General features: G+C 44.4%; 1 protein-coding gene across 3 annotated transcripts in view; it reads left to right on the forward strand.

Annotated features, from left to right (window-relative positions):
- The window catches only part of WDR26 (WD repeat domain 26), a 569,671-nt gene that overhangs the window by 291,135 nt on the left and 260,172 nt on the right, over window positions 1-18,364 (forward strand). For all 3 annotated transcript variants that reach the window (XM_069233823.1, XM_069233822.1, XM_069233824.1), the window contains one exon: window positions 17,320-17,460. In XM_069233823.1, coding sequence (XP_069089924.1) covers window positions 17,320-17,460 — 141 coding nt within the window. The remainder of the gene's footprint in view (window positions 1-17,319; window positions 17,461-18,364) is intronic.

Below are 18,364 nucleotides of genomic sequence, written 5' to 3' on the forward strand. Positions count from 1 at the left end.
GATCATCTGTCCCTTCTTCGCGAGGAAGACTTCTCTCTTTTGACCATGGGAGCCTTAGGGAGCCATAGAGAGGGTTCCAGTGCCAGAAGTAGGCTGTAGTTGTTGTTCCAGCTGCTTTCTGGTTCCCAAAAAGGACAAGGGTCTTCCCTCCTATTTTAGACCCACAAGTCCTCCTTCTCTTCCTCAAGAAGGAGAAATTCAAAATGTGCATGTCTTGTCTGTCTGGATTCAGGAGACTGGATGGTAGTGTTGGACTTGCAGGGCGCTTCTTTCCATATCCCCGTCCTGCATGCCCACAGAAGCTACCTGCGGTTCGCAATAGGCCACAACCACTTTCCATTCACAGTGCTTCCCTTTGGCCTTATCAGCACCTCTCGGGTATTCACCAAGATAATGGTAGTTGCAGCTCATCGCAGAGGTCGGGTGTCAGTCTTTGCCTTCAATAGCCAATCGTTGAGTTGAGATAGGGTGGCTCGCCCCAGGCTGTCATCTCCTGCCTACAGCGCACCTCCTGCAGTCTCTGGGTTTCACTATAAACGTGCTGAAGTGATGCCTGACTCCCTCTTATACTCCCTTTCGTTGGAGCTGTTCTGGGCACTGCACTTTTGGGCTTATCCTCCTGAGTGGTGAGTCGAGGATATTCAGGCTATGATACAGATGTTTCAGCCTCTAATCTGGATTTCAGTGAGACTGACTCTGAAGCTGTTGGGACTCATGGCCTCCTGCTGGTGACACATGCCAGATGCTGTGGGACCTGTAGTTCCACTGGGCGCAGCATCAGGGGAATTTCTATGACATGGTCCATATCTCTGCAGGATCTGCAAAAGATCTGCAGTGGTGGTAAACAAACCATGATTGGGTCAGAGGCATATAACTCCCTTCTTCAACCAGATCTGACAGTATTGACAGATGCGTCACTCCTGGTGTGATGTGGCCATCTGGGAGATCATAGAACTCTGGTGGAATCCAGACTCCACATCAAACTGCTGGAGCTCCGGCCGATCCGACTGGTATTAAAAGCATTTCTACCCTCCATCAAGGAAAAGCTAGTACGTGTGTTCATGGACAACACCACTGCCATGTGGTACTGCAACAAACACGGCGGGGTGAAGTGGTTGACCCTTTGGCAAGAGGCTCTGTGCCTCTAGACATGGCTGGAACAGGGCGTATCCCTGGTCGTTCAGCATGTGGCGGGCTCTCTGAATGCCAGAGCAGTTGAACTTAGATGAAAACAGCTAGCCGATCACAAATTGCGCCACCTCTGATTGGAGATGCAATGTCTCTTTCAGTAGCAGGGAGAGCCTTGGGTAGATCTGTTCTACTCCGCTGAGAACCCGCAATGCCAGCAGTTTTGTGCGCTGAAATTTCCAAAGCGGCTCTTGCTTCTAGGCTCTATTTGTCTCAAGTGGACTTCAGACCTCTTGTATGCCATTCTGCCCATACCACTCCTGCCCAGAGTTCTCCAGAAGATTAGGAATGACTGGGCCAAAGTAATCCTTGTAGCTCCGGACTGGGCACGGAGAGTCTGGTATCTGAGCTGCTGAGCATGTCCATGGATCATCTGATCAGACTGCCCCTGCGGGAAGATCATTTGTTGTAGCAACAGGGGAGGTGTAGGAAGCTGGTTTGGTGGGTACCTGTGGTACTTACACCGTATACCCGGTCCATGTATCCCCTCTTAGTGAAGTGTAGGCAGTGTGTAGGAGCCAGGTTCTCTAGAGGTAGCTGTGGATGAGCAGCCAAGGCATATCTAGGAGACATGCAAAACTCATGCAATGCTGCTGTAGTTACAAAGCACTTACATACATGAAAGAAAACACTCAGTTGTACAAAAATAAAGGTACTTTATTTTGGGCACAAATCACCACAAAATACTAGACAGGTGACCCACCCTTAGGAGGTAAGTAATACACTACGTATATACACTAGCAGTCAGAAATCGGCATAGAACAGGTTAGAAAACTGTGCAAACAGTAATAACCTTTAGTGACCCTAGGGGAAACACAAACCGTATACTTAAAAAATGGGATGCGAGCAAGGTACCCCATCCTAGGTAAGTAAAATGTGTAGAGGGGAGCTGGGAGTACAAGAAACCCACAAAGGTAAGTAAAACAGTACCCTCCCGCCTCCCCCCCCCCGGGAGACCAGGAGCACAGGAGTAAAACACTGGATTTTCCCCAAACCACCCAAAAGGAGGAAAAGAAGAGAGACACCCAGAGAATACTACAAGAAAACCAGCTGTAGATTACTCAAGAAAGAAGACCTGCGGAGAGAGTGGAGCAAGGGTGAGTCACAGTCGAGTCCAGGAGTAGGAGGTACTGGATGCAGGAGTTGGTCGACCGTTCTGAAGAACAGGTCAGCACTGCAGCCCAGGAGCCGGAGAAGAGTTCCAGATGGATGCAGGTGTTCCACGCCAGAGGGTAGATTGCAGGTGGGTGTTGGTGCAGGATTTCCACCAACAAGCCTTGGCAAAGAAACTTGGAGTTAGTGGAAAAGAGGTGCTGCCGGGGACCAGCAAGGACCAGGAGGCTCAACCCAGTAGGGGGAGTCACAGGGGACCCTCTGCATCGCATGGAGCCCACAGGAGCAAAGGCAGCACCCACAGGAGTCCCACAGGACTGGGACACAGAAGGAGCCCACGCAGCACTACAGAAGTGGATCCCACCACGCAGGAGGCTGTGCTTTACCGGATGGCATGCTGGGGGCTGGAGCTACACGTCACCTGAAGATCCCCTGGAGGAGATGCAAACAAGCCTTGGCAGCTGCAAGAGATGCAGTGCACGGGGATACTGTCCTGCGTGAGAAGGCAAAGGCTTACCTCCACCAAAGCTGGGCAGCCTGCAGAGAGAACAAAGAGGACTACTCCGGACCACTACCCGTGATGCAGGATCCATATAGCTCAGCAGGAGAGGGGATCCATGCAGCTGGTTGTCACTTCTTGTAGGTGCCTACGGTTGCAGGGACGTGACCCCTTCACTCCAAGGGAGATTTTTTTTCTTCTTGTGCAGGCTCAAGAGTTGTAGTCTTCTGAGGATGCACAGTGAGGAAATTGTTGCAAAGCTGGCAGAAGCCCTGGAAACAATGTTGTTGAAGAGTCCTTTCTTCTTGGAAGCAGCTTTTTTGGTCCTGGAGGTTCCAGTCACAGTTCCGGAGGCCAGAAGACGAAGTAAAGTGTGCAGAGGAGTCCTGCTGGAATCTTGCAAGCTGAATCTGAAAAGAGAGACCCTAAATAGCCCTGAAAGAGGTATTGGTCACCTAACCAGGTAAGCACCTATCAGGAGGCGGCTCGGATGTCACCTGCCTGGCCTGGCCTCTCAGATGCTCCCAGAGTTCCCTGCCAACCTTAGCATCAAGATGGCAGATCCCAGGGACCCCTGGGGTGATGATGGACAAGGGAGTGGTCACTCCCCTTTCCATTGTCCAGTTTCGCGCCAGAGCAGGGACTGGGGCTCCCTGAACCAATGTGGACTGGTTTATGTATGGAGGGCATCAAATTTGCCCTTCAAAGCAAACCAGTGGCTTGGGGAAGCCACCCCTCCCAAGCCAGTCACACCTGTTTCCAAAGGGAGAGGGTGTTAACCCCGTCTCCCAAAGGAAATCCTTTGTTCTGCCTTCCTGGGCTTGATAAGATCAAGCAGCATGAGGGTAGAAACCTGTCTGAGGGTTGGCAGCAGCTGGGCTGCCCAGAAAACCCTGCAAGACTTGGTGGTAGCAATGCTGGGGGCCCTCTAAGGAGCCCCCAGGTTGCAGGGAATCATACTTCCAATACTTGTAAAAGTATTGGGGTATGATTCAGACATGTTTGCTACCAAACATGCCAAAGTTTGGAGTTACCATTATGTAGCTTGGACATAGGTAGTGACCGATGTTCAGTACACATATAAAATGGCATCCCGCACTCAGGAAGTCCAGTAAAATGGGGCTGGAGTTCATGGGGGCACCTCTGCTAGTGCAGGGGTGCCCTCACACAGGTACCTGCCCTCTGTGCTGAGAGGGCCTTCTATAGGGGTTACTTGGTGCAGTGACCTGCAGTGAAACCAGGTGCATGAACCTGGTTCACGCAGACTGCAATGGCAGGCCTAAAGAACCCTTTGCATGGGCTCCCTATGGGTGGGGGAATAACTTTTGCAGCCCATAGGGATCCCCTGTAACACCAATGCCCTGGGTACCATATACTAGGGACTTACATGGGTCACCAGTATGCCAATTGTGGGGATATAAAGTTACCACCAACTAAATTTAGAGGAGAGAGCACAGTCACTGGGGTCCTGGTTAGCAGGATCCCAGTGAACAATCAAACACCCTGACAAACAGGCCAAAAGTGGGGGTAATCAAGCAAGAAAGAGACTATTTTTGTACAGGAGGGTTCTTCACCCGAACATGTCCACTCTCCACCTTCTTGTGTGGAGATTGAGTAGCAGCAGTTGGCAGCTTTTGATCTTCTTCCCGAAGTCTGTAACGTCATCTTGGCAGCTAGGTGTCCCTCTGGCAAAACGGTACATGCCTTTCGTTGGAAGAAATTTGTGGCATGGTGCACAGATAAGTCTATTGAACACCCTTTCTACCCCTCTCTCTGAGGTTTTAAATTTCATTCTTTCCCTTGCCCAATAAGGCACTATACTTTGGACACTTAAGATCTGTTTATCTGCCATTTCTGCTTTCTTCCTTATTTAAGTTTCCGGTTGTTTATAGGCACCTCAAAGGTCTTACTCATCTATTTCCCTCCTTTCCCATTCAATATGACCCAGTGGGATATTAATTTGGTTCTGACTTTTTGGATGTGTACTCCTCTAGAGCCCCTCCACAATTGTCTCCTCAGGCTTTTTACATTGAAAACGGTCTTCCTTGTGGCAATTACATCTGCCCACAGTGAGTGAGTTGCATGCCTTATTAACTAAGCCACCCTACCTCTCCACATACCCTGATAAAGTGGTGCCTGACACAAGAGCCTTTTTTTCTGCCAAAAGTGTTCACTTTTAATGAAGGCCAATCGTTCACCCTGCCTACTTTTTTACACACCGCCACATCCTTCTAAGGAAGAGGATTGACTCCACTGTCTGGACCCAAAACGATATTGGCAATCTACCTTGTTCATATCTGTGAGTTTCGGGTGGATGACCAACTGTTTTTTGGGGTATGTGGGTGCGAAGAAAGGTTGAGCGGTGCAGAAGTTAACCATCTTTTGTTGGATTGTGCTCTGCATCAAGATATGCTACTCACTGGCCAAAAAGCAACCTCCTGAAGGCTTGCAGACTCATTCCACCAGAGCTAAAGCTGCGACCACTGTGTTAGCACGCAGAGTTCCAATCCTAGACATAAGGCAGGCAGCAATGTGGGCATCTCTGCACGCTTTACCAAGCAGTACTGCCTGGACAGTCAGGTCCGTAGGCATGGGCATTTTGCCAGTTTGGTCCTGCAGGCTTTCTTATTTGAAATTGGTTTTCAGGCCCACCTCCGGGGATGGTATTGCTTGGATATCTATTCAAAGGTAAGGAATCTGCAGCTGGAAATCTCTATCAGATGGACAAGTTACTTATTATTGAGAGATGTATATTGCACACAGCTACCTCAGAAGATTTCCCAGTGCAGGTAACACCTTAGGTGGTAGAGACTATAGCTGCAGATTCCTTACCACAACCTTCAAAATCCTAATGTTACCAGACTTGCAGGTCTCCTAACTTGAATTATCTATTCTACCTAACTGTGTTGCACTTGACCCATAAACTGTTCTCAAATTGTGTGATCCTAGGCAAATATTGTATTTGTCATATTTTTCTTCATTATCACTTGACCACGTTCAATTATGTGAGTTCAAAATATCTGCTGTACAAAAACCTCCTCTTTGATTTAACAGACTAAGCTTCTGCTAATTCAGTCAACAGAGCGGTGCGGGGGGGGGGGGTGTCAAGTGTTTTAGTCTTACTCTTACTTTTAATAACTATATTACCAAAGCATGATGTGGTAGCACATGATCATGTACAGACACCACATTTCCACTGAAATGGCCACAGACATGTTCACTGATAAAATTATGTAGTGCACAAACTAAAACGCGTGGTAATCCGGTTTGAGCAAATAATACTTTTTACATCACCAAGTAGTGTTCTGATTTGTTTTGATCCTTTTGATCTTTGTTTCCATCACACTTCAGAATTACATAAAGTTCATGGGTGGAAAGCAATATTCATAATGTTTAATTTTTTCATGGGAAACAATAAAAGCAATCTGTATGTGTTTTACTACCTTTTATTTGAACAATGTCTTCCTTTTCAATTAGTATCCATCCTATCTCACATATGTTTGACATTTCCACTCCTAAAACCCAACCTCAGACTTGTGTACACTTTGTCCTGTCTGGCCCTAAATCATGAAAATTCCACAGTGTGCTAATAGACTTTCCTAAGCTGTTGATCAGGTTGTACATTGTAGAGTCTAGCCTTCATGAGAGGATTACCTGGGCTTTGGTAAAAATTAAAACCCACTACAGTCAGTGCGAGTTTCACCATTCGCTGCTTCTTCAGGGCTGTAATATAAGAATATATACTTGCAAAGATAATAACATTCTGTTAAACTGCACAACTAACCCTGTTCATCTTGGTACGAAGATATTCCTCACATTGATGCAGGGGTGTGGAATTCCTATTGCCCGACGCCCAGGACATACTGTTTGGGATCAAGGACAACAAGTTTTCATATTTATTTTGTCCTTAGGACAAGTAGGCCCAACCCCACTGCAACATAAACTCTTTGGCTGCCAGCTTACAGGGAAGAGCTTACAGAGAAGAGAACTGCAGTTGAGGTAATATGCGTGTCTGTATGTTAATGTTGTTCAAACTTGTATCTATGGTTCATTAATGCAAAGCCTTTATTATTAGGGTGATTGATCTAGATAAATGTTGTAAGCTCACACTGCACTACTGACAGTGGCTTCAGTAAATAAATATGTACACACATGTTTGATAAGTTTATAACATGAGGCTACATATGATGCTCCCAGAATGCTTTGATTAGATGCAGATGTTTGCAGAGCTTGTAAGCAACATTGATTCTTTGCTTTCAAAATAAAATGTTCGGAAAAAAATACAAGTAGGAAAAATACTTTTGCAACTTTACTGTGAAACTTTTGGTACTATTTCTTTGAAGCATTTAGTAAATATGTTGATGCATGCTAGTATTTCCCAAAAATATTCATAAAGGAAAATCACTATAACCAGATTCAACAAGATTATGGGAAACATGAAAATAAAAAAGCATTGGCACAGGCAACTGATCCAACACTGGTGGTCAATCTTGGTTTTGTCAATGCATGTCTTGTTTTGACATTGCTTTTGTAAAACATTATTGTTCTGGGAGCTGCCAAGCTCACCATTGTAACAAATACTGGCGGAAAACAAAACTTTTTGGTCTCAAAATATACATATTGCCTCAGTAGTTCCTAGCACTAAAAGAAATAACTTTGTGTGCCAATATGCGCCCTGTGGAAAAGCAGAATGCTGTCACTCACAGTAAAGCCAGCCAATAGATGGATAGTAAGAGAAATAGCATTTTAATAAAAACAAAATATCTTGGTTAAAGCCAGACTTAATTAGGGGCCCAATTCTTAAAGAAAGTCACAAAAGTGCACCCATGGTGTATGTCTTGACATTAGTGCAGAATTATGGCTTTCATGAATTTACAGATGTAGACAGGAAATAGTACTCCTGGAAAATATTTGTAAACTATTTTAATACAAGCATATATGCATGTGTCGATTTGATCAACTGAAAATCTGTTGAGCGTTTACAAGATCATTTTCCCTCCAACCACTTTTCTTTTCTCAACCCTAGAAGAATTTCCACTTCTGCCATTGTGAGGAGTAAATTTCCTACCTTTCTCAGTATGGGAAAAGTTTAGAAAAGAGCTGGTGAAAATCATTAAAACATACAAGTTAGTACGTTTGCACAGACTCCAAAGCATTCCAGCCCTGGAAATATTGCCTGCTGTTTTCTCCAGCCCAGTCCTTCTATAATATTAGCCCTGGTGTAATTAGAGAGGCTATTATTTGGGCTCTTGTATAATGAGATTGCTGCCATAATTTATCGCCACACTACGTGGCATCAAAGGGACTAGTAGATTTTTTCTTTTTTTTTTCTTCCTTTACAGGACAAGTAGATTTATGAAGCAAACTGTCCCATAGATAAGTAGATATTTTATTAAATTCCACTCCCCTGTTGATGTTTGTAAACATGGATCTGATTCATTGACAAAGTACACATCATATATTTCAGTTTAACAAATACATCAGTCAGATTTATTTGTTGGAAACAATATATTCACATTGCACATTTAAACAAATTGCTCTGCGTAGAAGTTCTGGCATATATATTATTCTATTTCGTGCTTCAAAATGTGATAGTTATATAACTATCTAGTGGTATGACCAGCTTCATGTTTTTCCTTTTTTGATATTAACCACACTTATATTTATTAGTTTTCATCATGTGATCTATAGTTATTATTCTGGAATGTACCCTCCCTAAGAACACGTTTCCTTCAATTTTTTTACCAATAGCATAATATGAGTATTCCTTTCCATCTTACTCTCATAATTCAGTGTCTTTGTTCTTATCTGACTTTACACAGTGAATGTATGATTATCGTGTGAAGATATAGGAAGTGGTCACTTTATCACAGTCCCTGTAACTTTGAGGTGGATGTACTCTTCCAGAAGTAGCATATGGTGATATAATCTCAAGGGTGAGATCTAGACAACATGACAGTTGGCCACTGTGTGACCATAATGAGTTGTTATGATCAGAGGTTACCTTGTGAGCAGGCCATGCATATTTTAAGTGGATGTGATCATTGAGGAAAAAAAGATGTGTATCTGATCGGAAGGGGGCGCCTCAGATCATGTTGAATAATTCTATGAATACTTTGGATAGTAACAAGAATTGGGGGTCATCTTTCTGGCAGTTCCCATTACAAGGTGGAATTGTTCTCTGAGAAAAGAGGTACATAATTAGGAAAATAGCCATGTGAGAAGGGAGTGTGGTGGGAGATCTGTACACTAATGGGGAACTGTCCTATTTTCGGATTCCCCGAGATGCATTTACGCACACCATACATGGACTGATTGCATTTAAGGTAGATTTTGAGTGAGAGTAGTGAGAAGTAAAGAGCTTTTAGGAGAAGGTTGGACAAGTTCAGGCTGTATATAACTGATTTAATATGATTGGAGGTTATGCAGTATAGATGTCTGCTCTTTGGTTTTGTACATATGTGACCAATTCATAAAAATCTGGAGAAGAATCAGATATTAGGAGACGACTGGGAACATTACATCCTAATTTGGAATTCACTGACATTTTGTCAGGCCTACACCATAATCCCCCTTGGGTTTTGAGGTAAGAAATGGAGAGGTTATCCTAAGTGACAAAGATGTTTTGTGGTCTAATCAAGATGGTGATCGCTTTCGTATCCCTGTCTCATGTAGGATTACATTGATAGATAATGAGAGATGACATCCAGTCCATCGAAGTGAATTGTCAAGACTTGTATCAATCTCAGATGAGAACATTGACGACAATTTAAGAGTCTTGAGATAAGTTGGAAAGGAATATTCATATTACTTTTTTGGTAGGTAACAAATTGAAGCAAATGCCTGTGTTCTTTTATATAGTAACATCTTCGATTTTAAAAAGTACAGATCATTTGATGAAAACCAATGGAATCTTACACATGTGTGGTTAATTTCAAACGAAAGAATATGAAGGTTGTCATGACACTAGATATTATACATGGTATGTTGAAGCATCAAATACATTGATAATAATGTAAGCTAGAACTCTTCCAGAGAGAGCAGTAGGCTTAATGTGCGGTGCATATGGTTTTCTAGGAACAAATCTGATAAAGGTGTTTGTTGCATTGAAATCTATGATGTGTACTTTTTACCATTGATTCAGAGCTATCACTGGTTACTAGACTGTATCCTGTGTGGGTACCTACCACTCGTGGTCTGCCAATACTATTGCACTTCAAATGGACAAATAAGGTAGTTCTTGAAGTCTCTTGACTGTTCTGGAGCAGCTAAGTTGTGTAGACACGGCTTACTTGAAGAAGAGGTAGCGGTTAGAAACTCCAAGCAGTATGGTCCAGTACATAGCATTTTTACTCTGCTGTAAAATGATCTTTTCTTTGATGTTGCCTTATAATTGAGTAGTAACAGAGCAGTTAAAATATGATGAACAAAGAAAACCAGAAGGTGATTGCACTTTCTAAACCTGAGACGCATCCAAAAATATTTTTATAGCTGTTGGGTGCCTGCGCCCAATGTTATCCTATGGACTTTTCTTGAGAAGGTTTCTTGGGAGCTTCAGGACACATTGAAATTCTAACAATTGGGATACAGGTATCCAACATAAATAGAACAATATACCAAACAATTGTATGATGTACAAGGCTTGACAAGTCAGTGTACTGAAGTTCCATTGCCTGGATATCCAAAAGGAAAAGAAAAACGTTAAAGTCCCCTGGATCTAACAACCCTACCTTCCAAGTCCATTAAGTGGATGCAGTCGGGGTTCATTCTGACACTGGTCACTGAGTGCCCTGTTATCAGACACCACTCAAGTGTTTCTAAAAGCACTTAAGGCCCCAGCAGTTTTTGCCCTATTCCACAGAGATCAATGTGATAGTGGGTGAGCTTCCACAGTAAAGTTCAGCTGGGAAGCCTATCATCATATCCCTGTATTTCATACTACTGGCCGTAATGTTCTAGTGACCAGGGATTCTGTGAGACCATGGGTATCTACTAGACAGCAAAGCTTTAACCTTCCCAGTGTTTCCTTTTAAAGTTACAGTTGAGCCAGCAGTATAAATGCTGTGATCTTCAGAAGTGTAAGGTGTAGACAGACTTAAATGTCCTTCAGCCCATGAAACAGATACCAACTCCGTGGATGTGGAGGGTACTACCTGCTGGTCCCTCACGTAGTCTTAAAATAGGTTGATACTTGACAACTTGATGGTATAGGTAGAGCCTCAGATGTTACATGTTCATGTGTTTGCTTGCAGAGAAAATGCCTTTGCAGCTCTACGACCTGAACGATGAGTCACACCTCTATATTTAGGTTTTCAGTCTTTCTCCATACAAATTAACATTTTTGCAACTTTAAATTTGGTCACTTTTACCAATTTGAGCCAAGCTTGTGATAATACACCGTCGGAGAGTCAAACTTCTGGTATGAAAAATTTGGTGCAGTGTTGATCAATAGGGATATTCCCTTGACTTTCTTGAATGACATGGTTGCACATTTTTTTAATTTTCTGAAATATTTATTATAAGCCCAATTCACTGGTGAAGCTAGGTTTGTAAGAAATATTTGTGAAATTTTACTTTAAAAAAAAATTTACCTTCACACTTCCTGAAGTCTCTACCAGCTAATTCTGCATTTGTGAACGTTCTCCCTGGTTAGGGACAGAAGGCCTTGGGTGTAGGGAGATGTTCCCTTATCAGGGTGGCCTATGGGCCGGACCCAGGGACTTGATTAACTTCAAAGAGGCCTACCCTGTCACAGGCAGATATAGCTAACACTGCACCAGCTAACACTGCACCTTTATTTTGCCCCCAGCCAAACCAGCCACAGTCATAGTGGGTCTCTTGTTAACATCAGTGTATTTTTTTAAAACTGTTTTTATTAGTTTAAACAAAAAAAAGTGCATGTAGTGCACATCAACAGCATTGCTTAGAATACATTATCATTATCAATTACAGTTCAGAGACAGATTCAATCAATCAATCAATCACGATATTTATAAAGGGTGCTATGTACCCGTCAGGGTTTCGAGGCGCTGGGGGGGAAGGGGGGGGGGGGGAGGTGTGCTGCAGTTAGCGGTCGAAGAGCCAGGTTTTGAGGAGTCTCCTGAAGGCGAGGAGGTCCTGGGTCTGGCGTAGAGATGTGGGGAGAGAGTTCCAGGACTTGGCGGCGAGGAAGGAGAAGGATCTGCCGCCGCAGGTCTTGCGCTGGATTCGGGGGACGACGGCGAGGGCGAGGTTGGCGGATCGAAGTTGACGTGTGGGAGCGTAGAAATTAAGTCTGGAGTTGAGGTAGGAGGGTCCGGCGTTGTGAAGTGCCTTGTGAGCGTGGGTGAGGAGTTTAAAGGTGATCCTCTTCTCCACCGGGAGCCAGTGGAGTTCCCTCAGGTGAGGGGAGATGTGACATCGGCGGGGTATGTCGAGGATCAGTCGGGCGGAGGCATTTTGGATACGCTGGAGTCGTTTGATGTCTTTGGTTGGGATGCCTGTGTAGAGTGCGTTGCCGTAGTCAAGTCTGCTGCTGACGAGGGCTTGGGTCACCATCTTTCTGGTCTCTGTTGGAATCCACTTGAAGATCAATCATTTAATACATCATGTAAAAGCAGCCACTCATTGAAGAGAAACACCAAAATATCCAGTGATAGCATCAGGCCATCGGTATATCCCAGATGATTAAACAACATAGTGTTTTATGGTGCTGCATTAAACACTTGACTATCAGAAGACTAGAGCGGACCTATAATTTAGGGGATTGTCATCCCCAATAATTCAGGGGATTGTCAACCTCGATGTGTTGTCATCCTCTGGAAGCCTACCCAGTGAGCTCAGAGCTGTTTGGCTGTAGCCGCCCCCTCATGTTAATGTCAGTGCTAGATCCTGCTGGAGTGTCAAGACCTGTTTGACAGGTCTTCAGGGTTTACAAATAACTTTTGGGGCACACATCAAATAACTTCCTGCATGAATAACTCACAAACTGATGAATAAAAGATCTCCACATTTTGCAAGCCCGTAGCAATTTGTCCCATTGTTTTAATGAAGTGAAAAAAAAGTATTAAGTGAAAATAAGAGTTGTGTGCATGCTCCAGTAGTACACGTGCACATAAATGTTTGCAGTGATATTTTGTGAGTAACATAAACAAGAACAATTGTGCATAGGCCTTATACACTTACTATGCCAGTTTATGAATGTCTGAGACCAAATCATATAGCATCTTTGCATGGCTCAAATGTACACTCTTGAGGGTACAACTGTCACACCTACAACGCACACAAACATAGTAGTTGAGTTCAGAAATCAAACCTACTACAGTATAGTCAAGTCATTAAACAGAACAGATCTTCAAAATTGCCATGGGTGAAACACTCACCCCGTTAGCACCACCCACACACCAATTGGCAGTTACTTTTCTTTTAAAAATCGAATATGCGAATGTTCGCAAAGATCCAACACACATCAACAAACTAAACATAACTATTGTTCTGGAATTTGAACTACATCACAGCACAATAGTGTACTTACATTTCTAAAGGTTATACTCCACGTTGTTTAACATATATATATATATTTTTTTTTTAAGTAAGCCGTCTAGTGCAATATATTTGCAATCATGTTACAAAGAAAGGAAGCACACTGCCTACACTCCAGCAACAGAGTATGAGCAAATGCATCATGGTAAATGCAGTCAAATTCGTAGTCCCTTCAAAACGTAATAAAGTCTTTCACCTACTTAGGTGCAGCAAGTGGTTTATATCCCTGTACATGTGTTTAGGCATTTAGCCCGTCATCAGCAGGGAGCAGCATGGTATAGGGGCTTGCTTGAAATGCTTCATGTTTGAAGCCCAAAAACATTTTGAAAGGATTGCCTCAACTATTGTAAGTTCGAATATATAAAAAAAAAAAAATCACTAGAACGACGTAATCTAAATCAAGTTTAAGTTAATCGGTGTCTGAAAAGTAGCTTCAGTTAAAAAAAACAGGAAATTCAAAAGTGAAGCTGCTACTGAAACACTTGTCATATACCCTGTCATATTAATTTAACCATCTGTCTAATGCACTTATCCTTCCTTTTTTTTTTTTTTTTTTTTGGTACGCAAATCTGTTCTACTGCATTGTCCTATTAAAACAGCTACTCCTAAGCTGACTTCTTACCGTTACCCAACCTCCAATCATACTTCATTTGTATCCATGCATCTGTGAACACAGCTTGTGTGTGTAAGTTGGCTTGATGCAAACACCTAGCTCGCAGACTCTTAAAAATAGATAAAGAAGATGGGCACATTGAAGACTCCTGGTTCCTGCTCTGGTGCGAAACCACACAAAGGAAAGGGGAGTTGACCACTCCCTTGTCCATCACCACTCCAGGGTTGGTGCCCAAAGCTTCTCCAAGTGGCCACTTGCTTCTACAATCTTGGAAACAAGATGTGCAGAGGCCGACGGGTTATCTAGTTGGTCAGGACAGATGGCTGACATCAGTGACCCCCTCTGATAGGTGGTCACCCTGCAGAGTGACTAAGCCCCCTGTTGGGGCTATTTAGGGACTCCTTGCGGGTGGGTCGCCAGATTCGGCGTGCAAGACTCCACCTGGACTTCTCTGCATCGGCGACTTCTGCTCCTGGCCACCGGAATCGCTGCTGGACTTCACAGGAACCAAACAAGCCAGCAACTCCAGAGACAACCTCTCCTTCAAACATTGTTTCTTCGGCTCCTTCCAGGAATTGCAACATTTCCACGGATGTGCGTCCTCTGGGGTCGGCAAGACTTAAGCTGCACCAAAGAAGCAAAAAGGAATCTCCTTTGGAGTGAAGGAGTCACTCCCCTGCATCCGTAGGCACCTAAGGCAGTGACGTCCGGCCACAGGGATCTGCTTTCCACAGGAACTGTGTGGATCCTCCAAACAGGTGGTGGTCCTCTCTGCCCAACTTGGCAGACGGTGAGCCCTTGCCTCTCCTTGCAGGACACTACCCCAGTGCACTGCGACTCTTGCAGCAACCAATGCTTGTTGACTCCTGCTCCACTGGATCTTGAGGCTCTAAGTAGCCTCAGCCTTTACACTTCATCCTTGCAAGGACAGTCTCTCTTCTGCTGCTCCAGCAACATGGGACTCTTCTCTAGGTGTTCTGACTGGGTCTTACTGCAATTTACTGTGCCTGCTGCCAGTGAGTGACCTGTGGGGGTTACAACTACTTTTGCTGGCTCTTCCGACTGCTGAGGGTCAGCCCGCACTCCCTTCCAAGGGTCGAGTCCCCTTGATCATTGCCGGTCCTCTTCTTTGCTTCAAATCCTCTTCTGCCCAGATTCACATTTGTAAAGGCTTGTTGGTGGTTCTCCTGACTACTGACCCTCTGTGACCCGCCGACCGTTGTGGGACATCATCTGTATGACTCCAAGAACATCCCTGCAGCTCCTAGGCTCCACAGCCGATCTTCATCTTCCTCGTCGACCCTGATCTTCATACACAGAAGGGTGGGAGTGGCTCCTGCCCCACCCGGCACAAGTGCATGGACTGGACCCTGTGCCCCTTCTCTTGCAGGTCCTCTTCTTCTGGAATCCACTGTTGGGTTCCACTGGACTGGTCCTAGTCTTCCAATCTTCCTTTCCAAGTCCCCTTGTTAGTCTCTGGGTAGTCCAGGTAACTAAACTCTGCTCTCCTGGTCGCTGGGGGTCACCTAGGTACTCACCTCTTGGGGTCCCGATTGCTCCCAGCTCCCTTCTAACTATTCCACATCCTTGACTGGGGGACCAAACTTCGCATTCCACTATTTTAGTATATGGTTTGCCCCCCCCCCCCCCCCCTATAGGGGCATAGCTATTTTCTGCTATTTCTTGCCAATGCTTGTTGTTTTTCTATGCTACTTCCTAATACTTACCATGTATATATAGTGTGTACTTACCTCCAGTTGGGGGACTGCCTATAATTAATCTAGTTCAGTGTTACTGTAATAAAATACCTTTATTTTTGCAACACTGTCTGGTTCCCTTCATGTGGGATAAGTTACTGTATGACTGCTGTGGTATTGCAAGTGATTTTCACTCCTCCTAGATAGGTTTTGGCCACTCACCACAGCTGCCACTAGAGAGCATGGCTTCCTAGTCACTGTCTCACTGATGGAGGTTGTCTGGACGTGGTATAAGGTACAAACACTGTAGGTGTCTACCACACTCCAGGCTAGCTTCCTACACCAAGGTCTTGATTAACTTTAAGGAGACCTACCCTGTCACAAAAAGATGCAGCTAACACTGCACCCTTCTTTTGTCCCCCAGCCGAACGGGCCACCATCATAGTATGTCTCTTGTTAACATCAGTGTTAGATCCTACTAGAGCTTCAAGACCTGTTTGACAGGTCTGCAGGTTTACATATAACGTTTGGGGCACACTTCAAAGAAAGGAAAACCTTGCCAAAATGTTCATGTGTATAACTGTCTGGTTGCTGAAAGCTCAGCTTTTTTCTACCAGGCTTTTATCGGAGTTCTTTGGGGGTACCTGGACTGCCTCAAACTTGATGTTGGTGTTGGATATGAGGAGACTTTAGGATTACTATATTTCATACACTCCACGCACACACGCCCAGTCCTCAGAGTCTGTTAAGTTCTTCTGTGTTAAAAATGCCCAAAGTAGGTATGGCTAGCCATGGGAACCTTTACCTCATTGCGTGGGATGTACACAAGGGTCATTCACACCCACTAGCTTGTGCCAGGCATAAATGTGGCATTTCCAGGCACCCACTTCAGAACACCTCTGGACCTGGGGAAGATCAGAAGAAGACTGACCCTGATGTCAGACTTTGAGAAGAGTCTAAAAGACTGGACTTGTGCTATCTCTTGAACCCAGAGCAGAGAATTGGACTCTAAGTCATATGGCTGACCTGTTATAGTTGCAGGGATACAGCAAGAGACCATTTCATGCACCTACCCAGCTGACCAGTGGCAACAGGGCCTTAATTGAACCCTGGTGTTGGCTTCTACCTGCCACCGTATGAGTCTTTAAGTGTCTCCCATGAGTTTCTGGGGACTTAAGAAGTGTACTTCTTTGGTAGCTTGGGACTTTAAGAACTAAGTCAAAGTAAAATCTTTGATTTGGTCTATCTTACTTAGTGTATCTGACATGCATCATATTGCACCTAGCTCTTGTTCTACCACAAACATTGACTATCATTAGCACTTTGTGCTTCTTGGTGCTAATCCTATTTTAAACTTTAAAAATTCATATCTCCCGATTCCCTTATTGGATTTTTTGAGTTTTTTGTCATTTTGTTTTGTTCTTTATATTTTACTCTATTTTGTAATACGGTTAAGGTTTTTGATTGTTTTGCATTTCAACGTTATCACTGTTTTAGCATATATACTTTTCACATTGCCCTAAGTAAAGCCTGTCTGCTCTTTGCCATAGCTGCCTTGAAGTTGAGCTCAGTTTAATTTAGTGACTTTAAAGTTTACCCTGGCAAAGATTATTACTTGTTTGGTATGAGTAGTGCTATATTAACAAAATAGTTACCTTTTAAGAATTCTGCATGTTTCTGTTTTTTAGGATACACACCAGCTGAAGCTGCTAAAGACACTTGAAGGCCACGCTTATGGTGTTTCTTACCTCGCGTGGAGCCCAGATGACAATTATCTTGTTGCATGTGGACCAGATGACTGCTCTGAACTCTGGCTCTGGAATGTACAGGTAAGCAGCATGCTGACCAATACAAGAGAGGTGGGGAATTTAATAAAACATCCACTTGTCCTTGGGACAGGCTGCTTCGTAAATGTACATTGTAAGGAAATGCCTCCTTGGCATGGTTACCCCCTGACTTTTTGCCTTTGCTGATGCTATGTTTTGAATTGAAAGTGTGCTGAGGCCTGCTAACCAGGCCCCAGCACCAGTGTTCTTTCCCTAACCTGTACTTTTGATTCCACAATTGGCACACCCTGGCACCCAGATAAGTCCCTTGTAACTGGTACCTCTGGTACCAAGGGCCCTGATGCCAGGGAAGGTCTCTAAGGGCTGCAGCATGGATTATGCCACCCTAGAGACCCCTCACCCAGCACAGACACACTGCTTACCAGCTTGTGTGTGCTGGTGAGAACAAAATGAGTAAGTCGACATGGCACTCCCCTCAGGGTGCCATGCCAGCCTCTCACTGCCTATGCAGTATAGGTAAGACACCCCTCTAGCAGGCCTTACAGCCCTAAGGCAGGGTGCACTATACCATAGGTGAGGGTACCAGTGCATGGGCACTGTGCCCCTACAGTGTCTAAGCAAAACCTTAGCCATTGTAAGTGCAGGGTAGCCATAAGAGTATATGGTCTGGGAGTCTGTTTTGCACGAACTCCACAGCACCATAATGGCTACACTGAAAACTGGGAAGTTTGGTATCAAACTTCTCAGCACAATAAATGCACACTGATGCCAGTGTACATTTTATTGCAAAATACACCCCAGAGGGCACCTTAGAGGTGCCCCCTGAAACTTAACCAACTGTCTGTGTAGGCTGACTAGTTCCAGCAGCCTGCCACACCAGAGACATGTTGCTGGCCCCATGGGGAGAGTGCCTTTGTCACTCTGAGGCCAGTAACAAAGCCTGCAC

The sequence above is a fragment of the Pleurodeles waltl genome, chromosome 5, assembly GCF_031143425.1.
Source record: "Pleurodeles waltl isolate 20211129_DDA chromosome 5, aPleWal1.hap1.20221129, whole genome shotgun sequence".
Lineage (NCBI taxonomy): Eukaryota > Metazoa > Chordata > Amphibia > Caudata > Salamandridae > Pleurodeles > Pleurodeles waltl.